Source organism: Lepidochelys kempii, chromosome 12 (genome assembly GCF_965140265.1).
Source record: "Lepidochelys kempii isolate rLepKem1 chromosome 12, rLepKem1.hap2, whole genome shotgun sequence".
Lineage (NCBI taxonomy): Eukaryota > Metazoa > Chordata > Testudines > Cheloniidae > Lepidochelys > Lepidochelys kempii.
The window spans coordinates 18,580,016-18,605,938 of NC_133267.1; the positions used below are offsets into that span (position 1 = coordinate 18,580,016).

The 25,923-nt window shown below is 42.3% G+C and overlaps 1 protein-coding gene across 1 annotated transcript in view; it reads left to right on the plus strand.

Moving 5' to 3' along the window:
• Positions 1–25,923, plus strand: part of ITFG1 (integrin alpha FG-GAP repeat containing 1) — a 212,387-nt gene that overhangs the window by 39,197 nt on the left and 147,267 nt on the right. Inside the window, exon 7 of the mRNA XM_073307742.1 lies at positions 18,121–18,182. Coding sequence (XP_073163843.1) covers positions 18,121–18,182 — 62 coding nt within the window. The remainder of the gene's footprint in view (positions 1–18,120; positions 18,183–25,923) is intronic.

A 25,923-nucleotide genomic window follows, 5' to 3' on the forward strand; every position in this document is an offset into this window, starting at 1 on the left:
CCCAGCGCCTCCCACCCACCAGCAGACCCCAGGGATCAGGGCCTTCTCCCTCCTCCTCCCACCTCCTGCCTGTGGCAGTCAGCTGGCTTGCGGCATTCTGGAGGGATGGGGGAGGAGCAAGGACTCGGTGTGCAGGCTCCCCCTCCCTCCCGAATGCCGCAAACCAGCTGATTACCATGGGCAGGAGGCAGGGGAGGGAGGGGGGAGGCTGTGCGCCGAGTCATCTCTCCTCCATCCTGAAGGTCGCAAGCCAGCTGATTGCCATGGGCAGGAGGCAGGGGAGGAAGCGAGGGTGCGGTGGTGCAGAGTAAAGGGGGGGGAAGAAGGGGTGGGTTAACGGTGCGGGCTTGGGGGAAGGGGTGGAGTGGGTGGGCTGAGGGTTGAGCCCCCCGCCTCTGGTGCTTGCAGAGTAGAGGAAGCTGCTGCTGCTGTGCAACATGCTTCTCCTAGCCTCCAGCGCCTTCAGCCTCCTTGCCTGCCTCATTGTCTCCAGTGCCAGTGGGCTGTGCCTGTGTGGAGTAAGGCGGGGGCACCACCCAACTATAGTACTGTACGTACAGTATGTTTGTAAACACACAAGACGTGCACGCTTCTTCCTCCCCCGCACTCCCAGTGATTCACTGTTGCTTTATGGCCCAAAGACCCTGCTCGGGAATAGGGCTCTACACCAAGTGCTTGCAAGGCCACCAGCTGCCTGCAAAGCAACTGAGGGTGGTGCACAGCAGAGGCCCTGCCTTGCTGTCTTGCTACAATGATGACTGTAGTATTAAGTTGCTTGTTTAAAATGTATATAATGCCTTTTGTCTGGCAAAAAAAAATTTCCCTGGAACCCCCCCTCCCCCATTTACATTCATTCTTATGGGGAAATTGGATTCGCTTAACATCATTTCACTTAAAGTCTCATTTTTCAGCAACATAACTACAACATTAAGTGAGGAGTTACTGTATTAGGAGCCAGGAGGGGGAAACTGGAAATGGCTGGGCATTGACTCTGCTGGGAGAGAGGGTAGACTGAGATTGGTTTAGGGAGTTCAGATGTGAGAATAGGAGTTTTTGGGAAGGGAGACTGTTATCCCATATTACAAATGTGAAGTTAGAGACAGAGATTAAGGTCAGAAGTAACCACTAATTTTGGGTCCCCAATTTGAGACAGCAAGCACCTTTAACTTTATATAGCGCTGTATATGTTCATAGCATAGGCTCTATTGTGCTCATCACTTTTGCAAATGAGACCCCAGTGCTTCAAGATGGACATGCAGAAAACAAGGAACACAGTTAATGTCCACCTGTTTGGTTTACATTAATTGCTTTGCATCATATAGTAACTCTGTGGCAGAAACGGTAAAATCCAATTCTCTAGAGCAGCCTTAGTCTGCCTTAACCATGAGACCAATCTGCTACCTCATTCACGATGCACCTTCCAATTTGTGCAACAAATGAAGCAAGAGTCCTACGGATGGTAGTCTTCGTTACACAACCCTGATTCATCCCCAGAGCAGGTCCATTCTGGACATTGGTTGATTCTGATGTCTTATGAAAAAGTTAGTATATGGTCATATAATTAAAGACTCTGTCATCATGCATTTGCCTCCGGGGGCTGAATTAAGGTTGCACAGGCATTTCTGAACTTTTGAGTGCTAGACTTTGAAATCTTACTTAATAATGTTCTTTTAACTTAGTACTGTGAATGAAATTCTAAAATAAGTATAATCAAAAGGGAAAATACCTGAATAAACAGGAATTTTGATCGTAGTTGACATTTTAGCTCTGCTGTACCTGTTGGCTCTAAAACATTGTCAAGTCATCCATTTTGTCAATGATCCAGGCTTCTGCCCTCATCAGTTTTTTCCTGCAGACACATTTTTGTAAAACTACAACACTGTCCTTCAAATATCATAAAACTATCCTGTGCCATGATGTCTAGAAAACATTTGACAAAAACAGGTAGGCAATTATTGTGCTGAGCCTACTGGTCATTATGTTTATCATGATCGCTTCACAGTTACATTGTCTTCCTCCTCTTCCCCTCCCCGCTTCACTATATTTGTTTTTTATCCACCTATTGTGTCTCATCATACATTAAGGTTGGAAGTTCTTTCGGGAAGGAACTCTCTTTATTACTTGTGTGTAAAGTGCCAACCACAATGGGCCGCAGATCCTAGATACAGGTGTTGATATACTTCCACAACATAATCAATGATTAAATAACCCATTGAAACCAAGAAATTAACTTAATTATGTATCTGTATGCCAATAATATCTAAATTAAATGACTCAAATTTGCATATTTACAAGCCATGCAGAAAGACCTCTGCAAAACACACGTATACATCATTCAGAAGAAAACCAATGTACTTGAAATAAATAATGCTCATTCTAAAACACTTCTAATCAGTCTAAAACCTAATTTCAAAATCTATTTCAGGCTATGAAATTTCACTTCTTTGCCACTTATAACAGTTTTGAGAATTAAAAGGCAAATAGTGATCTACACTAAGACTTTTATTGCTGCAGATACAATGGAAGGAAGACATACATGCATGAACCCATTTACGAGAAAAGTTCTTCATGCAGATAAAAGGTTGCTATCTGAGGAATTGCAGAGGGAAGCTGGAAAAGGATTTTACTTCCTCCCTGCAAAGCACTTTATTACTGACCATAACAAATCCTGCTGCCTTTTACAGGCAGTAGGAATTGTCCAACGGGAATCATCCTTCCAAGTGTCAATGTACATAGACTGAAAGTAAAATTGGATCTTACACTAATATCTTGTGAGACAGCTGAAAGGAGTAATAAGAACTGAAGGGAAGCATGTGGCATTCTGAACAATCTTTAGTTGTGTTGAACTTTGCATAATTCTAACGTTCCAGCAGATGAACATATGTTAATTTCTACTGTATATGTAGTAAATTCAAAAGCTTGTGCATGCATTGAACATATGCATGTACGTGCAAATTGAAATTTCTAATAATGTTCCCCTCTTGCTGTACTATAGATTGTATGTGATCAAAATTACGAACCCTTTGTGTCTTCATTTTCAGGGCAGTTAACGATCTAGTTACTTATGTGTTGCTAACAACCAATTGCTTGGGATTTATTTCTTTATTGTACGAGTTTCACAGTTACAATCAGAAGTACATCTAATTTTTTGCTTATTAGAATGGCACATCAGTAACTATGAACCAGACTGATGGAGAATGTATGTGCCAATGAACAAAAATCCAGTTTAGGTACTCACTTTTAATGAAGAAATGTATTAAATTATTTCCATATGACCCAAAAGTTTGAACATTTGGTGATTTTAATTTACCTCTAATTATGGTCCCTACACAACACTTAGACAAACCATTGAAAAGAGCACCACACAGTACACAATTTAACAAAAACTCTGCCCAGGTCACTCTTTGAGAAACCCTCAGAGCCATTGAAATATGTATTTAATTTTTAAGATTTCTGCTGCTGTGAAGTCAACACACACCCACAAACATGACTACAGAGCTGTGTTCTAGAATCTGTTTCAAACAAAACAACCTTTCTAGCCCTTAGAGGTGGGGCAAAACCTCCTAAATGTGAACTGAATATAAATCACTGCAATACTGTCTTCCTCCACCTTCAGTTGGGCTTGAAATGATACTTTGGAGAAGTATGAACTGTTCCCTTTATCTCATTGAGGGTGTTAGCTCTGAAGCTTAATTGTCATATTTAAATGTCAACCTTGAACGCTTTCATGGCTGATCATTTTAGCAGACACTTGTAGCTACAATATGCCTAGTCACTATCTGAGGGAGTGGGAGCTATTCTGGAAAATATGCCTAGTCACTATCTGAGGGAGTGGGAGCTATTCTGGGCGTATCTGTGAATTGACTGTTACTGTTGAAGATTGGTTGATTTTAAATGAAGCTGCCACGAGAGTACAACAGAAACAAGACATCTTGCCAGGCAATTTAGGTCCTGCTTGACACAGAAGGTTTGTCTATACTACTCTACAGTGTGGGCTATGGGGGTGTGAATTTTAGAATACCTCGAAGTGTTACACTCTTAACTGCCCTGTGTGGATGCTCCTGGATCCAACTCAAAGATACCAAGTTCATGTTAACATAGGCTATGTCTACACTTGCCATTTAAAGCGCAAAAAGTGCACAAAAATGTGGCTTGTGTGGTGGTGGCACAGCACTCTAAAAAAAACACTTTAACAAGGGGCATAACTCCCAGCGCTGGGGCACTGTCTACACTGGCGCTTTACAGTGCTGAAACTTGCTGCACTGAGGGGGATGTTTTTTCACTGGGACTTAACGGCGCAGCAACTTTCTCACTCGGGTGTTTTTTCACCCCCCTGAGCGAGAAAATTGCAGCACCATTAATTGCCTGTGTAGACAAGTCCTGAGTCCTTATGAACTAGGTAACTTTTAGCTGGTGCTAGCAGTGTCCACACAGGGCAGTTAAAGCACAACATTTTGGTGTGCTCTGCAGTTCACGCCCATATAGTCTGCCCTGCCAGAGTATTAGGGGCCTTGACCATATTATAAGTTTTAAGTGGTAGCTTGCAAAGTAGTTTTAACATCTTGAAAGCCAACAAATTCAAATATCTTTTCATTCTATTTATTGAAGTTTCATTCAGTTAAACACTGTGCTTTTATATGACATTAATATAAACCAGGCAGTTACTGTACTCAGGTGTTTTAATTCACTTAAGTAATTGACTTGTGAAGATTAGTGAAAATTGTGGTGATCTTTGTTCAACTTGTATCTGTTAACTTGAAACTAATATTAAAACGCTTAATCTTAAAAATGGCTAAATTTAAGTGAATAGTTTATAAAAATTCCTATGTGGCTTCATACAAGATTATGGATGTTAACTTCAGTGTTCTGGCAGAACTCCCAGGCTGCATTTAGATTGAAGATTTTTGGAAATTCTCACAGCGTTGTTGCCAGTGGTGAGAGAGAACTAGTGTAGGCTGGCTGCCAGGTTTTTCACCACTGTGCCATGTAACCCTACTTAAATTGAAAAACTGGGCAAGACCGGTCACTTACTCCCGACACTTTTTTTTGTAAAAGTGAGGATGCTGAATGTAAACACTCAAGACCACATTTTTCTGTTGGCAGAGACTACCACAACCTTATTCTGTAAAAATGTGTTGAATGGTTTGTTTAAAATGCCAGCGTTCAATCCTATACTACTTTCAGTACTTGCTAATTTTTTGTTCACGTGGTTTATTCCAAACCTTTTGAATTTAATTTAAACTTTTCCATCAGTTTTGTGACTTTATATTGATTGCTACTTGTTAAACCAATAATATAAAAGTAAAACATAGGCTTCACCATTTACCATCTCCTTTACATGTATATGAGTGGTAAACGTCCTTTTCAGACTGTAATACTTTCTTTAATTCCAGCCATTAGATTAGGATGTGAAAAACATATATTACAGCAAATTTGCCTGCATCTGGCTTGAGATTTTTTCAAAGTATCAAGGATTTCATTTCTCTGTAGTGTACTAGTTGAATGTAATTTCTGTACAATTCAGATAGTTAATATACATGAGCTTTCATTTGTTGATTATCCAATCTTAGACTATAAATATCCCTATGTCTACTGCCATCAAACCCATCAGCATTTGAATGGAGTATCTTAACCAGTGCCAAATACTTCATTCTCTGTGCTTTTCAGACTAAAAGGCGCATATTCAAATGCTAGTATTTTTAGCAGAACTGCAGACATAAGATACGGTAGGGCACCCTTAAAGGCTTGTCAGTTTTTAGTGAATTCGTTTTTTGGATTTGTAGTATGCTACGTATGTCAGAATAGGGGTGAAGTTTAGTTGACACTGCAAATAATGATTCAAAATTGTTAATTTTAAACATGACCTCTACAGTTTAAATCTAGGGATGCATGTACAAGTCTGAATAACATATACTAATATTAGTAGCTCTTCAAAATTCTGAAACCCAAATGTTACTGTTCATTCTGACAGATGTCTGTCCACTCCTCTTTCCCTCCAGCAGGTTTCATCAACAATATTAAAGAACTTAATGGTGCCCGAAAATTTTATTAAATCATATATGACGTAGGCTTCCTCTTCAGTCATAATTTTCTGTACCTAAAGAAGAACCAGAATCATGCAAGATTTCAGTGCAATAATCAGGGTCCTGCAGGGAGAGAACCTGCTACTACTTTTAAGGGCCTGTCTTCACCAAATGCGCTGCAGCGGCTGTATGTGTAGACACACTATGCTTACAGGAAAGAGCTCTCTTACTGGCATAATAAAACTACCTCCACAAGCGGCAGAAGCTCTCCCGCCAACATAGTGCTGTCCACAACGGCACTTATATGTGTGTTACTTACGTTGCTCATGGGGGTAGTTTTTTCAAACACCTGAGTGACACAAATTCTGCTGACCTAAACTGTAGTGTAGCCATAGCCTTAAAATAGAGGGGTCAGAGGGAGAGGAAATGGATTAAAGTTGTGTATTCAGTTGGGATTGTTGATGCTGTACTGAATGCAAAGCCTTTGTCACCATCTCCCAGTTCATGTCACATTTGGAGCATCCTCACTAGAGGCGGTCTAAAGACGGCTATTTGAACTGATGGCATAGTTTTGCTTAGCAGTCTTTTTGTTTAATCTAAAAACAGAGAAACAGCTGCAACTCTGAGCACATAAAAATTGCTTTATCTAAATTAGCATTCTAAGTGATCATTTTTTGTTGAATTCTCATGTTTCAGAAAATGAAATTTCATTATTGGGGTTGGCACAGACAGTGTAAGAGATTAATTCCTTTTCACTGCTGTAGTTCCTTTTCACTTGCTTTGGACCTTCAGGTTGTGTTTTAGTTCTTTGAGACTGCACAAAAATGATCAGCAGAATGGCATACCCCGGAGTTGTGAAACGCTGGTCTGTGGACTGAATCCAGCTCACTTGATGCATTTGTGTGGGGCTCAGGTGGTAAATTCAGGATCTTAAGAAAAATTGTAGCCTTCGTGTTTGCAGAGGGGACCTTCGATAAGTAAATGGTGTGTAAACCAATGCCCGTTTGCATAAAGCCTAAAACAGTGACTCGGGTGTGAAATTCTTGGTCTTGGATGTGATGAGAAAACTTTGCTTTGAATTTCACATAGTGTGTTAAATTAGGAGCCAGTTGTGTTTTATCTTTATTTTCCTTGTAACCATTTCTGCCTTTTGTGTGTCATTTCTTGTACTCACTAAAAAAATCTCTCTTTGTAGTTAATAAATGTGTTGTATTATTTTATATCTAATCCAGTGTGTTTAAATTGCAGTGTGGGGGAAACTCCATTTGGGGCAACAAGATGTACTCATATTATTTCTGTTGATGAAATGGGGGGCTTTATCTAAACTTGTACTGTCCTGAAGAGGGCTGGGCAGTTCAGGACATACGTTTCTGAGGAAAAACCTAAAACTGGAAAAGAGCCAAGGTGTGGCTGGTAGCAGCACAGACAGAGACATAGCTGGGAGTGACTTGCATGCTGTACCCATTTTAAAGGGCATCCTAGATTAGAGGGTGGGGTGACAGAGCTACCCATTAGTCTGGATTGTACCCTGGTATGTCACATTGTTTTGCTCATTTTATCGGTAAAAGGGAAAAGGGCTTGAGTGGGAAACTGAAAGTTACTACAGTGTATGCAGGGAAATGCAGAGACAATGAAGAAGTCTCAAAGACCAGGAAGAAGGAGAAAATAGAGAAAGGAGGATGTGGAAGAAAGGGGAACAAAAGGTAGAAGTAATGCTGGCCCTAAGGGCAAGGATTTTTTTTTTTTTTTTTTTTTTTGCTGAATGATACTGAATTGATTGGTAAGGTGCTGAATAAATCAAAGTTACTTAGTTACTACCCAAGACCGTATGCTACTCATGATCTCTGTGCAAACCATACAGGCATGCATGACTTTGGTTTGTAATTTAGGCCGTCACCTTTGAAAACTTTGCCCAAGGTTTCTTGAAACATCCAGAATGGAAGACCTTCCCAATATACTGCAGTAGCTAAAAAAGGACTTTATAAATGTATTCACCTCCACATTTTCATTTAACATAGTAAACCAGGGGCAGGCAAACTTTTTGGCCTGAGGGCCGCATCAGGTTTCTGAAATTTTTTATAGAGGGCTGGTTAGGGGAGGCTGTGTGCCTCCCCAAACAGCCAGGCATGGTCTGGCCCCCACCCTCATCGAACCCCCCGCCTTTCCTTCCTGACTGCCCCCTCCCGCCCCTGGGACCACTGCCCCATCCATCCCCCGTCCCCTGACTGCCCCCCCATCCAACCCCTCCTCTCCTTCCTGACTGCCCCCCTGGGACCTCTGCCCCCCTTCAACCTCTGTTCCCCACCCTCAGACTGCCCCGACCCCTATCCACACCCCTGACCACCCCCCGAACTCCCCTGCCCTCTATCCAACCCCTCCTCCCCCCACTCCCTGCCCCCTTACTGCACTGCCTGGAGCACCGGTGGCTGGCAGCACGGAGCACCGGGTCAGGCCGGGCTCTGCAGCCCTGCTGCCCAGAGCGTGGCGGCAGGGGAAGGGGGACAGCCTCCTAGGCCAGGAGCTCTGGGGCGCGGTAGGACGTTCCCGCGAGCTGGATGTGGCCCACAGACTGTAGTTTGCCCACCTCTGTAGTAAACAATTCAGACATATTAAATTATAATCTTTTCATTAGCTTTTGTAGTTTGTCTCAGATTCAATCCCCAGATTTATTCCTCCCACACACTAGATAGCTGAAATGTGTATTATTAGGCTAAGTGACATACAAGCCATTGTATTTTCTTTCTAGTTTTTTCAGTAGTTAATTCATTTTAGAGCTATTTTTTATTCTGGTCCTATCATCATGAATTTTATGAGATTCTTTTTTATTTTTAATTTGCCACCTAGTGTTACAGCAGTTCCCAGTAGCAGTAATATAAATCTCTGTTCCCATTATGAAATTATATTTTGAGTCGTGTATAACATGACTAATTTAATCTGCATCAAGCTGAAACTTTTTTAAGAAAATCTTTGATTTTTATATTAGAAAAAACTAATTCACCACATATTTCCACTCACTACAAGCATTTAGAAAATATTACGGAACAAGACATGCACTCTAAATTACAAATATTAGAGGAAAATAATACAAACTAACATGGGAGTAAACTGATGTTCAGACCCAATCGAATGCAAAATAATCTTATAAAACAAAAAGAAAAGGAGTACTTGTGGCACTTTAGAGACTAACCAATTTATTTGAGCATAAGTTTTCGTGAGCTACAGCTCACTTCATCGGATGCGTCCGATGAAGTGAGCTGTAGCTCACGAAAGCTTATGCTCAAATAAATTGGTCAGTCTCTAAGGTGCCACAAGTACTCCTTTTCGTTTTGCAAATACAGACTAACACGGCTGTTACTCTGAAACCTGTCTTTATAAAACAAGGATGAGCCATGTGTGAAGTTAGTTGGTGCATGTATTGTGAAACACATACCAGTAGTAAGACAAGCTATATTTATATAGCAATTCTCAAGGAAGACAGAAAGGATTGATCCCATACTAAAAAAGGCAGGCCTTCCATTAACTTTATTGAATGAGAGACTCTGTAGGATGAAAGGAATCATGCCTAAAATATTGATTTAATTGGTTTAATGTATTTTCTAATTTAGAGAAAAAAATAACTTGGTATTCGGTACAGTTCCAAAACAAAAAAAAATTTAAAAAAAAGGGTAATTACATTCAGTTAGTCCTATAAGCATTATTTCATGGCTAGGGCGTTTAACTTTCTAACAGTAGATAATATGCCCACACTTCCTTTGCAGGTTTTACTGGCAGACTTGCATCATCCATATTAATGTATAGCTTCAATCCTGTAAACCTCATTTCACCAGGATTACTATAGGCAAGAGTCATCCCTTTTTTGATGGATTACATTATAAGACGTTTTACTTGTTCCGGCAAACTGAAGGCAAAGCTTTAGCCAGGAAGATTCATTATATTTTAAATAATGGTATTTGTGTGAAAAGGAGGGCTTACATGTATTGACGGGCCAAAATTAATGGCAAGCAGATGTGTGGGGAAACTTGTTTCACCGTTTTGTCCATATATCTCATTACTGGCATTTTGCTTTTCCAGTCTTTATCCTCACCTGATCAAAGACCATTAGTCATTCCAAATTGCGTGTTGTGCTTGTAATAAGATTAGTATGAGGCCTCCAAAATCATTTTTTGCTTATGACCTTAACTAGAGTTGAATCCAAATTTCCAAAAGTAAAATCTAATGTATTGATGCACCCTGCCACTGTAGGTGCTGGAACTAGGTGTACAGCAGCACTCCCTGCTTTGAAGCGGTTTCCATCATTTATAGGGTTTGCAGTTTGGTTCAAAGGCTTTCAGCACTCCCACTGTACAAATTGTTCCAGTTCCCCTGCCTGCCACCCATCTTTGTTTGGTTTTTCTTGGGTTAACTGCATGAAAATATAGGAATGTGGGGGAAGAGTGTTTTTGTTGATCAAAAAATTATTTCCAAATGGGGTGATCTGAGCTGTGTGGAGGGTAGTCCAATGTTTAACGCCCATTCGTGGGAGTTAATGAAGAATAGACTGTCTTATGGACTGTTTTTTAAAATAGCTGTCGTCAGGATTGCAACTGTTATTAATTCATAACTTGCAAATATGTCCTATTTGTGAACTCATAACTGCATATAGTGGAATGGTTTGCTTGGAAAAAGGACTGTTATTAAAAAATGGCATACACAGATACTTACTCAGAAAGCTTCAAAGAGTGGAGATTAAATTAACTATTTACTGTATACATTAATTCTCAGTAGTGTTAATTTAATTTCTTGGAATTTTGGTAAACACACTCCATCCATATTATCTTAGTCTACTTTAGAGAGAAAGAGAGAAACTATTTGGCTATGCCTCTGTACAGTACCATATTGTCATATGGGGAGAATCATGAGATTACCAAAGGCACCTGATTATGATTTGTGCTTAAAAATGGCAAAACTATTTCATTGTCTATGTAAAAGAGCTCTATAACTATGTTAAAATTTTGTCAGTCTATGCTAATTTTTACAAATAAAAAAAATTAGGATAAAAACAAACCTTAAACCAAGAACTTCCAGAACTAAGAACTTCATAACAGCTTCAGAATAATTTACTTTGCGTAGCCTATGAATCTGGCTTTTCTACACTAAAAACACAACAGTGTTTTGTAAATAGATTGACACAATCAACTGACCCATTTACAACAAAATGAAAGTTCAGCCTCACAACAGCCCGTGAGCCATGTGTGTGCATTGGCAGCCATCCCATTTTGGCTAAGTAGGGCATAATTCATGGAAAACAGGCACATGCAATGCATCACCAGCAATAATGGGATAATGTTGTCAAAGATGCCCTGCTGCACTGAGAGCTGGTACGAAGGAGGACTGGTGCATAGAATCATAGAATATCAGAGTTGGAAGGGACCTCAGGAGGTCACCTAATCCAACCCCCTGCTTAAAGCAGGACCAATCCCCAATTAAATCATCCCAGCCAGGGCTTTGTCAAGCCTGACCTTAAAAACTTCTAAGGAAGGAGATTCTACCACCTCCCTAGGTAACGCATTCCAGTGTTTCACCACCCTCCTAGTGAAAAAGTTTTTCCTAATATCCAACCTAAACCTCCCCCACTGCAACTTGAGACCATTACTCCTTGTCCTGTCCTCTTCTACCACTGAGAATAATCTAGAACCATCCTCTCTGGAACCACCTCTCAGGTAGTTGAAAGCAGCTATCAAATCCCCCCTCATTCTTCTCTTCTGCAGACTAAACAATCCCAGTTCCCTCAGCCTCTCCTCATAACTCATGTGTTCCAGTCCCCTAATCATTTTTGTTGCCCTTCGCAGGACTCTCTCCAATTTATCCACATCCTTCTTGTAGTGTGGGGCCCAAAACTGGACACAGTACTCCAGAGGAGGCCTCACCAATGTCGAATAGAGGGGGACGATCACGTCCCTCGATCTGCTCGCTATGCCCCTACTTATACATCCCAAAATGCCATTGGCCTTCTTGGCAACAAGGGCACACTGCTGACTCATATCCAGCTTCTCGTCCACTGTCACCCCTAGGTCCTTTTCCGCAGAACTGCTGCCTAGCCATTCGGTCCCTAGTCTGTAGCTGTGCATTGGGTTCTTCCGTCCTAAGTGCAGGACTCTGCACTTATCCTTATTGAACCTTATCAGATTTCTTTTGGCCCAATCCTCCAATTTGTCTAGGTCCCTCTGTATCCTATCCCTGCCCTCCAGCGTATCTACCACTCCTCCCAGTTTAGTATCATCCGCAAATTTGCTGAGAGTGCAATCCACACCATCCTCCAGATCATTTATGAAGATATGAAACAAAACCGGCCCCAGGACCGACCCCTGGGGCACTCCACTTGACACCGGCCGCCAACGAGACATGGAGCCATTGATCACTACCCGTTGAGCCCGACAATCTAGCCAACTTTCTACCCACCTTATAGTGCATTCATCCAGCCCATACTTCTTTAACTTGCTGACAAGAATACTGTGGGAGACCATGTCAAAAGCTTTGCTAAAGTCAAGAAACAATACATCCACTGCTTTCCCTTCATCCACAGAACCAGTAATCTCATCATAGAAGGCGATTAGATTAGTCAGGCATGACCTTCCCTTGGTGAATCCATGCTGACTGTTCCTGATCACTTTCCTCTCATGTAAGTGCTTCAGGATTGATTCTTTGAGGACCTGCTCCATGATTTTTCCGGGGACTGAGGTGAGGCTGACTGGCCTGTAGTTCCCAGGATCCTCCTCCTTCCCTTTTTTAAAGATTGGCACTACATTAGCCTTTTTCCAGTCATCCGGGACTTCCCCCATTCGCCACGAGTTTTCAAAGATAATGGCCAATGGCTCTGCAATCACAGCCGCCAGTTCCTTTAGCACTCTCGGATGCAACTCGTCCGGCCCCATGGATTTGTGCACGTCCTGCTTTTCTAAATAGTCCCTAACCACCTCTTTCTCCACAGAGGGCTGGCCATCTATTCCCCATGTTGTGATGCCCAGTGCAGCAGTCTGGGAGCTGACCTTGTTCGTGAAGACAGAGGCAAAAAAAGCATTGAGTACATTAGCTTTTTCCATATCCTCTGTCACTAGGTTGCCTCCCTCATTCATTAAGGGGCCCACACTTTCCTTGGCTTTCTTCTTGTTGCCAACATACCTGAAGAAACCCTTTTTGTTACTCTTGACATCTCTTGCTAGCTGCAGCTCCAGGTGCGATTTGGCCCTCCTGATTTCATTCCTACATGCCCGAGCAATATTTTTATACTCTTCCCTGGACATATGTCCAACCTTCCACTTCTTGTAAGCTTCTTTTTTATGTTTAAGATCCGCTAGGATTTCACCGTTAAGCCAAGCTGGTTGCCTGCCATATTTACTATTCTTTCGACACATCGGGATGGTTTGTCCCTGTAACCTCAACAGGGATTCCTTGAAATACAGCCAGCTCTCCTGGACTCCTTTCCCCTTCGTGTTAGTCCCCCAGGGGATCCTACCCATCCGTTCCCTGAGGGAGTCGAAGTCTGCTTTCCTGAAGTCCAGGGTCCGTATCCTGCTGCTTAGCTTTCTTCCCTGTGTCAGGATCCTGAACTCAACCAACTCATGGTCACTGCGTCCCAGATTCCCATCCACTTTTGCTTCCCCTACTAATTCTTCCCGGTTTGTGAGCAGCAGGTCAAGAAAAGCTCCCCCCCAGTTGGCTTCTCTAGCACTTGCACCAGGATGTAGGTCTTATATGCACTATGCAAAAGTGTACCAAACAGGTTATGTGAAGACTGATATATTGCCAGTGTGACTGAGAGCCAGTTATGGTCACTCAATTAGGGTGAACTGCAAGAATGGGGCAGCCAAACCCCAAAAAGATGGCAGATATTACAATACTTAAATTTGCCAAGCCAGTGTAAAACAGCTTCTTTATTACTTTACTAGTTACTCAGAAGTCCAAACAACACAGTTCCCTTAAAGTGATCCAGCCACAGGCCTCCATCCAGGTACCCACGTCAAATATGATGAAAATTTCTGTAAATCTTGTTTCATCATATAAAAGAAAAGATTCTACCAATCCCAAAGGATCAGACACATTACCTCCCACATTACTGGATATTTCAGATCTTATGCTACAGCCAATTCTTATTAACTAAATGAAAATTTATTAAAAAAACAAAAGAGAGAGAGTATGGTTAAAAGATCAATATATATACAGACATGAGTTCAGTCCATTAAGGTTCAGATTCATAGCAGAGATGGTGAGCTTTGTAGTTGCAAAGAGTTCCTTTAGAATTGAGTTCATAGGTCATAATCCAATGTCAAAATATCATATTCAGGGCATACCAGCATAACTGGGACCTCAGTCTTGCAACTCAAACTTCCTTCAATGAAGCCTAAGCAGATCTGAGATGACAGAATCAGGACCCAAGGGTCTTTGTATACAGTGTCCTAGCATCCACTTGACCACACAGTCCTGGTTAAACAATAGGCTTTTGATGTAATCATTTGCTTTCTAAACAGCTTAATTGATCACTCTCATTATAGTAAAAAGAAAAGGAGTACTTGTGGCACCTTAGAGACTAACCAATTTATTTGAGCATGAGCTTTCGTGAGCTACAGCTCACTTCATCAGATGTTTACCGTGGAAACTGCAGCAGACTTTATATACACACAGAAATCATGAAACAATACCTCCTCCCACCCCACTGTCCTGCTGGTAATAGCTTATCTAAAGTGATCAACCCACCTGTTGATCACTTTAGATAAGCTATTACCAGCAGGACAGTGGGGTGGGAGGAGGTATTGTTTCATGATTTCTGTGTGTATATAAAGTCTGCTGCAGTTTCCACGGTAAACATCTGATGAAGTGAGCTGTAGCTCACGAAAGCTCATGCTCAAATAAATTGGTTAGTCTCTAAGGTGCCACAAGTACTCCTTTTCTTTTTGCGAATACAGACTAACACGGCTGTTCCTCTGAAACCTCTCATTATAGTGTGTATGGCAACACGCATTTTTTCATGGGGTGTGTGTATTTCCTACTGTATTTTCCACTGCATGCATCCGATGAAGTGGGTTTTAGCCCACGAAAGCTTATGCTCAAATAAATTTGTTAGTCTCTAAGGTGCCACAAGTACTCCTCATTCTTTTTGCTGATACAGATACCACTCTCAAACCCATCAGTAATTAGTTACACAAATTAACATAGGGCAATTTATCCATTAGGCAGTCTTTTACAGACTTCAAAGAGACATATAGACAATGACATTATTCTACCCAAGATTCATCCAAATGTTAATATTCCCTTTTGATCTCTGAATCAGTACTTGTAGTGAGGGACAGGAACTGTCTGTTTAGGAATAGCATCTAAGATGCACACAATTAGTATTACTTCAAACAATATACGTTTGCATTTCAAAGGTCGAGCCTATTTAGCATGAATGGCCCTAATTATCATTCACATACCTTTCTAACATGACTTTAAAGGTGAGCTTTGGGTCATTCAGCCTGCAAGCTGTGTAACCCTTTCTAGCCATGTGTCACAGCCAGCCAAGGTCTCTGCTAAAGAAGAAACTCTGTTAGCTGCCATTGTTACTCACCAGGTATTCTACATGTGGTATGGAGACACACAAAATGTTTAGAGCCAACCATGACAATTACTGTTTGCAAATGTGCTTAAATGTTGTAGTGTGGAGAGGATATTAATGTTTTGAATGTTAAAATTGCTCTTACTTTTAAGAATCCCTAAGTCTTTCATTGACTTCTCAGTGAGAGTTTGACTGGGCCACATATGTATGGCCCTATCAAATTCGTGGTCCATTTTGGTCAATTTCATGGTCACAGAATTTTTTTAAAATTGTACATTTCATTATTTCAGATCTTTAGATCTGAAATTTCACGGTATTGTAATTGTAGGGGTCCTGGCCCAAAAAGGAGTTGAGAGATTGCTAGGTTATTGTAGGGGCGGTTGCAATACGGCTATCCTTAATTTCTGCACTGTTGCTGCTGGCAACACTGCTGCCAGCAGAGCTGCGTGTCCAGAGAACGGCGGCTGCTGGCCAAGAGCCCAGCTCTGAAGGCAGAGCCGCTGCCAGCAGCAGCGCAGAAGTAAGGATGGCAATACCATACCATGCCACCCTTACTTCTGTGCTGCTGCTGGTGAGCACTAGCCTTCAGAGCTGGGTGCCTGGCCAACAGCTGCTGCCCTCCGGCTGCCCAACAATGAAGGTAGCAGCACAGAAGTAAGGGTTGCAATACCATGACCACCCTAAAATAACCTTGCACCCCCCAACCCTGTTTTGGGTTCAGACCCCCAGTTTGTGAAATGCTGGTCTCCCCTGTGAAATCTGTTTAGTGTAGGGTGAAAGCACACAAATAACCAGATTCCATGAGGGAAAACCAGATTTCACAGTCTGTGACTCGTTTTTCATGGCCACGAATTTGGTAGCGCCTTACCCAGGTACAGCAGAAGTGAAGAAAAAATATCTTTTTTTTTTTTAAACTAATCACTGGATTATTCCCATGGCTCTAATAAGTGATTATCCTTGCTTTTGTGGCTAGGTTCTTAATATTTTAATGTATATATCAGCATCATGTTCAGTGACTCTATATATAAACCATGATTTTCCACAGACAAAAGGTAAAACATTGCCAAGTTCAAATTCTGTTTTCAAAGCTACAATAAGTAAATTTTAAAAAAGGGGGAAAAAAGTCTCTGACATATCACATTTTTATGCATTAGTCCTGATTATTTCAATTTAAAATTCATAAGGATTAATACAGCTTTAAAATTCAAATAAAGCAAATTATCATTTTAAGGTCTTCCATTTATATGCACTGAGTAAAATGGTCATTATGTTATCATTATACTAACATAATAAATTAAGCTACTAGAATGATTTAGGAGCTAGACTGCATCTTAGTTTAACTGGGATGTTTAATTAGTTTGTCATCTTTGCTGGTATTTTTAAATAAATATTTTTAAAAGCTCTAATTGTAAAGAACAATTGGTTATTAAAAGTTAACTATTGGGTATCTTTTTGTGAGTCACATTTTCAGACGGTCATCCATTCATAAGTCTTAAATGCTTGATAGACATTTTTAAGGGTCTAGAAAGATAGAGTAAATGTTGTAGCTTTCAGGGTTTTTTTTTTTTAAAAAAGGTTTCTTTAATCGAACAGGACACTTATCCTTAATGTGGCTTTTAAATTTTCGTATAACACATTCTGTCTGCTTCTTCAGGATGATATCAGGGAAAAGCATGAATGTAACAGTAACTCTTTGAGGGTTCTTACTGTATACAAAGGAACAACTGTATCATAGCCTGAATAGTGACAACACTTGAGCGCAGTCATGGAGCTCTGTTACCTAAGTAGTGAAATAGTTTTGCCATTTTAAATTTAAAATAGTAAATGGAAGAAGGAAAAAATAACAAAATGGGCCATCAGATTGCTGAAAGGTGATTGTGTTTAAAACGTTTTAATACATATAGTACTTGGTTGTCGTCATTCTTTCCAAAATCCTTTCCCCACTTCCCTTCTCCCTTCCCTCCTCCCGTTTTCCCTCTTTGGAAATCTTCCCAAAATACCTCCAATCAAAAGTATAGATTCTTCTGTAAGCAGTAATGTTCTGATGAAAAAATGTCTCTTTTTTGGGCGGGGGGGGCTAATCAGTGTAGAGCTAATTTCGATGCCAGAGAAGCTAGAAAAACATTATGATGTTTAGCAAATGATAAAGATTCTGTGTGATGTTTTCTTCAGTTTTGAGAATTGTTTACCTCTCTTCCCTAATGAGGAATTTCATAACTCTTCACTTGTACACGTGGTTTTCTAACACTTACTTCTGTGTGTACATCTTTTTATGTTTTTGTTTAGGTATGTGTATACATTCACAGGCATTAGTGTAACAAAAGTGTGTATTTTCAAACAGTTGTAGTTGTACAAGTAGAGGCTTAGGGCTGAAAACAAGCTCTTTTTTTTACAATGTTTTGATCTGTTTGTTTATGCCTTCGAAAACCACTGGACTACTAAGTAAACTAATTTACATATATATAGGATTAAAAGTACATGTATAATTAAATATTAAATCTTGTAATTGTATTACATTTGTTGTTTCAGATTTGTTCCTTACAACATTATCAAATTCCCAACAAATTCAGTTTGAAACATGGGTAAATAAGGTAAGGAATAAAATACAGCAAACATCTTATGCTAAAACATAGCTTTAAGAAATATAAAACAAAGAGGTCACCTGATACTGATTTCAAGAATAAACAGAGCTGACATTAAGAGATCGTAGCTGCACTGTTGCATTCAAACTGCTGAATATTGCTGGAGGAGATGATTCACTCAGCATCAGTTCCTCTGCAGGATTTTAGCATGACTGCCAATTAAACCAATCAGTCTACCCTAATGCACATGTTAACAGGACTCCTGTGGTGGTGTCAGCTGTTGTAAGAGGTTACTGTCATTTAATTTGTCAGCATGATGGTTTATGAAGAAAAAGCTTTTCTAAGGAGTAATTTTTCCTTGTTGCCTCCAGGCATGGATATTTTTAGTTTGATTTAAATGTGGCTAAAAAGATTTCAAGGCATGAATAAAAGACTTTTGTGAGTCAGATATTTAGATGACACACTTTTCCCTATAGAACATGTCTCTAATTATAGATCGGAAACTCTCAAGTAGCTATCACAGCACAACTCAGAGTAAAAAGGAAAAACAAACAAAAGGCATCAATCTTTTTCGGCAGGAAGTCCATTTCTTGACTATCTGCTTTCAAGATGTCTCTATTAAAAGCCGTGATTCAATCCAGATTGGCTTGTAACAATTAATTAAAAAAACCATTAGGTAGTATGAGATAAAAATGAAAGGTTTGAATAGGCAGTCTTTAAGTAAAATATAATTTGATAATGTCATTATCCATTGCTTTGTGCACAAAATGGCATGGAGATCTTGTGGAAATACTGTGCAATTCAGGCAGTATTGCTGAGCCTGGAGGGAGTGGAACATGGAGAAAAATTCAATTGGGAATCAGTCTGGTAAAGATAGGCACTTCTAGAATGATGTGAAAACATCTAAACATAGAAATAATGAGGAGGTGTGGGGGTTTTGAGTGGGGACAGAGGGGTTGAGGAGATAATGATGCTGTAGTACAGCTATGAGCCATGAAGGTGTCCTAAGTTGTTTTGGTAGCTTTAAATTTTATGCCTTTCATTCATGTTTAAATAATAAAATAGCTGCAACACACAGTACCCTCCAGCCATGACTCAGGCCCTGACCCTGCAACCGAGACTTGGTCTAGTGCCACCATAGACCCCTTATGACAGGAAGGCCCCTTGTACAGAGTACTCTCAGGGTATGTCTACACTACAGAATAAGGTCGAATTTATAGAAGTTGGTTTTTTAGAAATTGGTTTTATATATTCGAGTGTGTGTCCCCCCACAGAAAATGCTCTAAGTGCATTAAGTGCATTAACTCGGCGGAGTGCTTCCACAGTACCGAGGCTAGAGTCGACTTCCGGAGCGTTGCGCTGTGGGTAGCTATCCCACAGTTCCCGCAGTCTCCGCTGCCCATTGGAATTCTGGGTTGAGATCCCAATGCCTGATGGGGCTAAAACATTGTCGCAGGTGGTTCTGGGTACATATCGTCAGGCCCCCGTTCCCTCCCTCCCTCTGTGAAAGCAAGGGCAGACAATCGTTTTGTGCCTTTTTTCCTGAGTTACCTGTGCAGACGCCATACCACGGCAAGCATGGAGCCCGCTCAGGTAACCGTCACCGTATGTCTCCTGGGTGCTGGCAGACGCGGTACTGCATTGCTACACAGTAGCAGCAACCCCTTGCCTTGTGGCAGCAGAGGGTACAGTACGACTGGTAGCCGTCATCGTCAAGTCCGAGGTGCTCCTGGCCACATCGGCCACGAGCGCCTGGGCAGACATGGGTGCAGGGACTAAATCTGGAGTGACTTGACCAGGTCATTCTCTTTAGTCCTGCAGTCAGTCCTATTGAACCATCTTATGGTGAGCAGGCAGGCGATACGGATTGCTAGCAGTCCTTTGCACCATCTTCTGCCGAGCAGCCATGAGATGTGGATGGCATGCACTCCTTCTGCACCGTCTGCTGCCAGCCAAAGATGTAAAAGATAGATGGAGTGGATCAAAACAAGAAATAGACCAGATTTGTTTTGTACTCATTTGTCTCCTCCCCCGTCTAGGGGACTCATTCCTCTAGGTCACACTGCAGTCACTAACAGGGAAGGTGCAACGAGGTAAATCTAGCCATGTATCAATCAGAGGCCAGACTAACCCTCCTTATTCCAATAAGAACAATAACTTAGGTGCACCATTTCTTATTGGAACCCTCTGTGAAGTCCTGCCTGAAATACTCCTTGATGTAAAGCCAACCCCTTTGTTGATTTTAGCTCCCTGAAGCCAACCCTGTAAGCCATGTCGTCAGTCACCCCTCCCTCCGTCAGAGCAATGGCAGACAATCGTTCCGCGCCTTTTTTCTGTGCGGACACCATACCAAGGCAAGCATGGAGGCTGCTCAGCTCACTTTGGCAATTAGGAGCACATTAAAAACCACATGCATTATCCAGCAGTATATGCAGCACCAGAACCTGGCAAAGCAATACCGGGCGAGGAGGCGACGTCAGCGCGGTCACGTGAGTGATCAGGACAAGAACACAGATTTCTCTGAAAGCATGGGCCCTGCCAATGCATGCATCATGGTGCTAATGGGGCAGGTTCATGCTGTGGAACGCCGATTCTGGGCTCGGGAAACAAGCACAAACTGGTGGGACCGCATAGTGTTGCAGGTCTGGGACGATTCCCAGTGGCTGCAAAACTTTTGCATGTGTAAGGGCACTTTCATGGAACTTTGTGACTTGCTTTCCCCTGCCCTGAAGCACAGGAGTACCAAGATGAGAGCAGCCCTCACAGTTGAGAAGCGAGCGGCGATAGCCCTGTGGAAGCTTGCAACGCCAGACAGCTACCGGTCAGCTGGGAATCAATTTGGAGTGGGCAAATCTACTGTGGGGGCTGCTGTGATGTAAGTAGCCCACCCAATCAAAGATCTGCTGATATCAAGGGTAGTGACCCTGGGAAATGTGCAGGTCATAGTGGATGGCTTTGCTGCAATGGGATTCTCTAACTGTGGTGGGGCCATAGATGGAACCCATATCTCTATCTTGGCACCGGAGCACCAAGCCGGCGAGTACATAAACAGCAAGGGGTACTTTTCAATAGTGCTGCAAGCTCTGGTGGATCACAAGGGACATTTCACCAACATCAACGTGGGATGGCCGGGAAAGGTACATGACGCTCGCATCTTCAGGAACTCTGGTCTGTTTCAAAAGCTGCAGGAAGGGACTTTCTTCCCAGACCAGAAAATAACTGTTGGGGATGTTGAAATGCCTATATGTATCCTTGGGGACCCAGCCTACCCCTTAATGCCATGGCTCATGAAGCCGTACACAGGCAGCCTGGACAGTAGTCAGGAGCTGTTCAACTACAGGCTGAGCAAGTGCAGAATGGTGGTAGAATGTGCATTTGGACGTTTAAAGGCGCGCTGGCGCAGTTTACTGACTCGCTTAGACCTCAGCGAAACCAATATTCCCACTGTTATTACTGCTTGCTGTGTGCTCCACAATATCTGTGAGAGTAAGGGGGAGACGTTTATGGCGGGGTGGGAGGTTGAGGCAAATCACCTGGCTGCTGGTTACGCGCAGCCAGACACCAGGGCGGTTAGAAGAGCACAGGAGGGCGCAGTACGCATCAGAGAAGCTTTGAAAACCAGTTTTATGACTGGCCAGGCTACGGTGTGAAAGTTCTGTTTGTTTCTCCTTGATGAAACCCCCTGCCCCTTGGTTCACTCTACTTCCCTGTAAGTTAACCATCCACCCCTCCTCCCTTCGATCACCGCTTGCATAGGCAATAAAGTCATTGTTGCTTCACATTCATGCATTCTTTATTCATTCATCACACAAATAGGGGGATGACTACCAAGGTAGCCCAGGACGGGTAGTGGAGGAGGGAAGGAAAATGCCACACAGCACTTTAAAAGTTTACAACTTTAAAATTTATTGAATGCCAGCCTTCTTTTTTTTGGGCAATCCTCTGTGGCAGGTTGGCCGGTGGCCCCCCCACCGCGTTCTTAGGGCGTCTGGTTGTGGAGGCTATGGAACTTGGGGAGGAGGGCAGTTGGTTACGCAGTGGCAGTCTGTGCTCCAGCTGCCTTTGCTGCAGCTCAGCCATACACTGGAGCATACTGGTTTGGTCCTCCAGCAGCCTCAGCATTGAATCCTGCCTCCTCTCATCACGCTGCCGCCACATTTGAGCTTCAGCCCTGTCTTCAGCCCGCCACCTCTCCTCCCGGTCATTTTGTGCTTTCCTGCACTCTGACATTATTTGCCTCCACGCATTCGTCTGTGCTCTGTCAGTGCGGGAGGACAGCATGAGCTCGGAGAACATTTCATCTCGAGTGCGTTTTTTTTTTCTTTCTAATCTTCACTAGCCTCTGGGAAGGAGAAGATCCTGTGATCATTGAAACACATGTAGCTGGTGGAGAAAAAAAAGGGACAGCGGTATTTAAAAAGACACATTTTATAAAACAGTGGCTACACTCTTTCTTTCATGATAAACCTTGCTGTTAACATTACATACATAGCACATGTGCTTTCATTACAAGGTCGCATTTTGCCGCCCCCCCCCCCCCCCCGCGTGGCCACCCCCTCAACCCTCCACCCTCCCCGTGGCTAACAGCGGGGAACATTTCTGTTCAGCCACAGGCAAACAGCCCAGCAGGAACGGGCTCCTCTGAGTGTCCCCTGAAGAAAAGCACTCTATTTCAACCAGGTGACCATGAATTATATCTCACTCTCCGGAGGATAATACAGAGAGATAAAGAACGGATGTTGTTTGAACGCCAGCAAACATACACTGCAATGCTTTGTTGTACAATGATTCCCGAGTAAGTGTTACTGGCCTGGAGTGGTAAAGTGTCCTACCATGAAGGACGCAATAAGGCTGCCCTCCCCAGAAACCTTTTGCAAAGGCTTTGGGAGTACATCGAGGAGAGCCGCAAATGCCAGGGCAAAGTAATCCTTTCACATGCTTGCTTTTAAACCATGTATAGTATTTTAAAAGGTACACTCACCGGAGGTCCCTTCTCCGCCTGCCGGGTCCAGGAAGCAGCCTTGGGTGGGTTCAGGGGTACTGGCTCCAGGTCCAGGGTGAGAAACAGTTCCTGGCTGTCGGGAAAAGCGGTTTCTCTGCTTGCTTGCTGTGAGCTATCTACAACCTCATCATCATCATCATCATCATCTTCGTCCCCAAAACCTGCTTCCATGTTGCCTCCATCTCCATTGAAGGAGTCAAACAACACGGCTGGGGTAGTGGTGGCTGAACCCCTAAAATGGCATGCAGCTCATCATAGAAGCGGCATGTTTGGGGCTCTGACCCGGAGCGGCGTCCGCCTCTCTGGTTTTCTGGTAGGCTTGCCTCAGCTCCTTAAGTTTCATGCGGCACTGCTTCGGGTCCCTGTTACGGCCTCTGTCCTTCATGCCCTGGGAGATTTTGACAAAGGTTTTGGCATTTTGAAAACTGCAACAGAGTTCTGATAGCACGAATTCCTCTCCCCAAACAGCGATCAGATCCCGTACCTCCCGTTCGGTCCATGCTGGAGCTCTTTTGCGATTCTGGGACTCCATCATGGTCACCTGTGCTGATGAGCTCTGCATGGTCACCTGCAGCTTGCCACGCTGGCCAAACAGGAAATGAGATTCAAAAGTTCGCGGTTCTTTTCCTGTCTACCTGGCCAGTGCATCTGAGCTGAGAGTGCTGTCCAGAGCGGTCACAATGGAGCACTCTGGGATAGCTCCCAGAGGCCAGTACCGTTGAATTGTGTCCACAGTACCCCAAATTCGAGCTGGCAAGGCCAAATTAAGCGCTAATCCACTTGTGAGGGGTGGAGTAAGGAAATCGATTTTAAGAACCCTTTAAGTAGAAATAAAGGGCTTCATCGTGTGGGCGGGTGCAGGTTTACATCGATTTAACTCTGCTAAATTCAACCTAAAGTCCTAGTATAGACCAAGGCTCAGGGAGCTCTTTTAGCTCCTTTACTCTACCAGAACATCAAAGGGTATTCGTATAAATGAGAATCTAGATTCAGGATTATTATTCAGTTAAGACTAAAATCTTAACTTCCCCTACAGCAACATGTGCTGCAGCCATGCTACCAAATCTAGCAGTGATCACCTTTTATAGTTTATATTGTAAATTAAGGCTGTAATAGAAGTAAGAAATCTATAAAATCTTAAGTACAATATAATATTACTTTGAACTTTCTTACAAGGCCTTTTTTATGCATGCCTTGCTTAACATGTGCATTAGCATGGGAGGGGAGATTAATACACTATCACTTAAATGTATTGTGTAGTAAATTTTTAACACAGCTTTGCATCAAAATTATGAGAATAAAGACATGCACCTTCTTCATCTAACCATAATTACCTTTGCTTTGTGTTGAAGAATGGTAAAATGGAGAGACATGCAATGGTCAATCAAGACTGTATTTTTTAACATTACTTAATGGTACTCATAATTAGTTTTTCCTAAAATACCAATAATATAAAGAACAATATGTGCCCCTTTAAGTCTTTAATGAAAAGTATAAAAATATTATTTCATGCACTTTGTGTATATTTGAATACAGTTTTTAGTGTAGATTGCATGTGTTCTGTGTACACTGTTTGCCGTTCAGTGAACCCCCTCAAATTTATGCATTCCATTTAGCAACATCTTTAAGAGGTTTTTTAATTGTGGGGCCACCCCTTTAGGGGAGTACGGACAAACAGTTGGGGATGGGAGTGGTGATATCAGGTGGCTCAGGGCAACCCAGCGGGGCTTGGGAAGGAAATGTCACCTCCACTTGTTGGATCATATTGAAGAAGTTCTGTATTAAAATCACAAATGAGTTTGATTCCCCAGAGTTTAAATTCCAGGGTATTACTAATTAAGAGGTCTCTTGGTTTTTGGTACTGTTTCTCTCCCTCTATGTGTGAAACTTGCAAGCTGCTAATTGTGTTAGTACATTCTAAGACAGAGTCTATTCTCAAAGCAATTCACAGAGAGAGAGACTCAAAGCAATACTCTAACAACAGAAACAGCACCCAGAGACTCCCCGTCCTTTTGTTGTATTAACAATTGTGATTAAAATAGAGATAGAGGATGTATGTGGATGGATGCTTGGTGTGGATAATAACTGAATGATCAGGGAGGTGCCAGCCTAAGAATCCAGTGTCCATCTGCTGAAGAAGGCTTCAAGTGGAAATAACCAGAGGACCCCCCCGGAGGGCAGACTGGAATCCACCCAACAGCCTCAAGAATGGGAGAACCAAAGAACAAGATAACATCTTGGAGCCGTCAGGAATGTGCTATCTGCTGATTGATTCAGCAACAGCATGATGAAGCAATTCCCATAGACTGGCATAGGAAGAAATTCCTATAAAAATAGACTCTAAAAAGTGAGAACTTTGGGGTCTGATTCTGCAAGCCAACTTCCAGGAGCATCAGATGAGCATCTGACAAGGCCCTGCTCCCTCCTCATGTCCAGGCCACCTGGCCAGTGGCTTGGCATGAGCAACTCTAAGGCTGGTAACTATGATAACAACCTTGCAGAACCTGTGTGTGTGGGTGTGTGTGTGTTTGTATGAATGAATGTGTGAATAAATATGAGATTGAATGGAATGTTATAGCTATAACAAACTGCTTACTATGATTCTTTCTGTATTCACAATAAATGTGGTATTTTGCCTTTTTCCCTTTAATAAGATCCTGCTGGTTTTTATTTTATTGGTACAACACACTTCCGACTCACTTTAGCAGACCACTCAACCTGTCTCGGTTGGGGAAGGAGATGTAATCA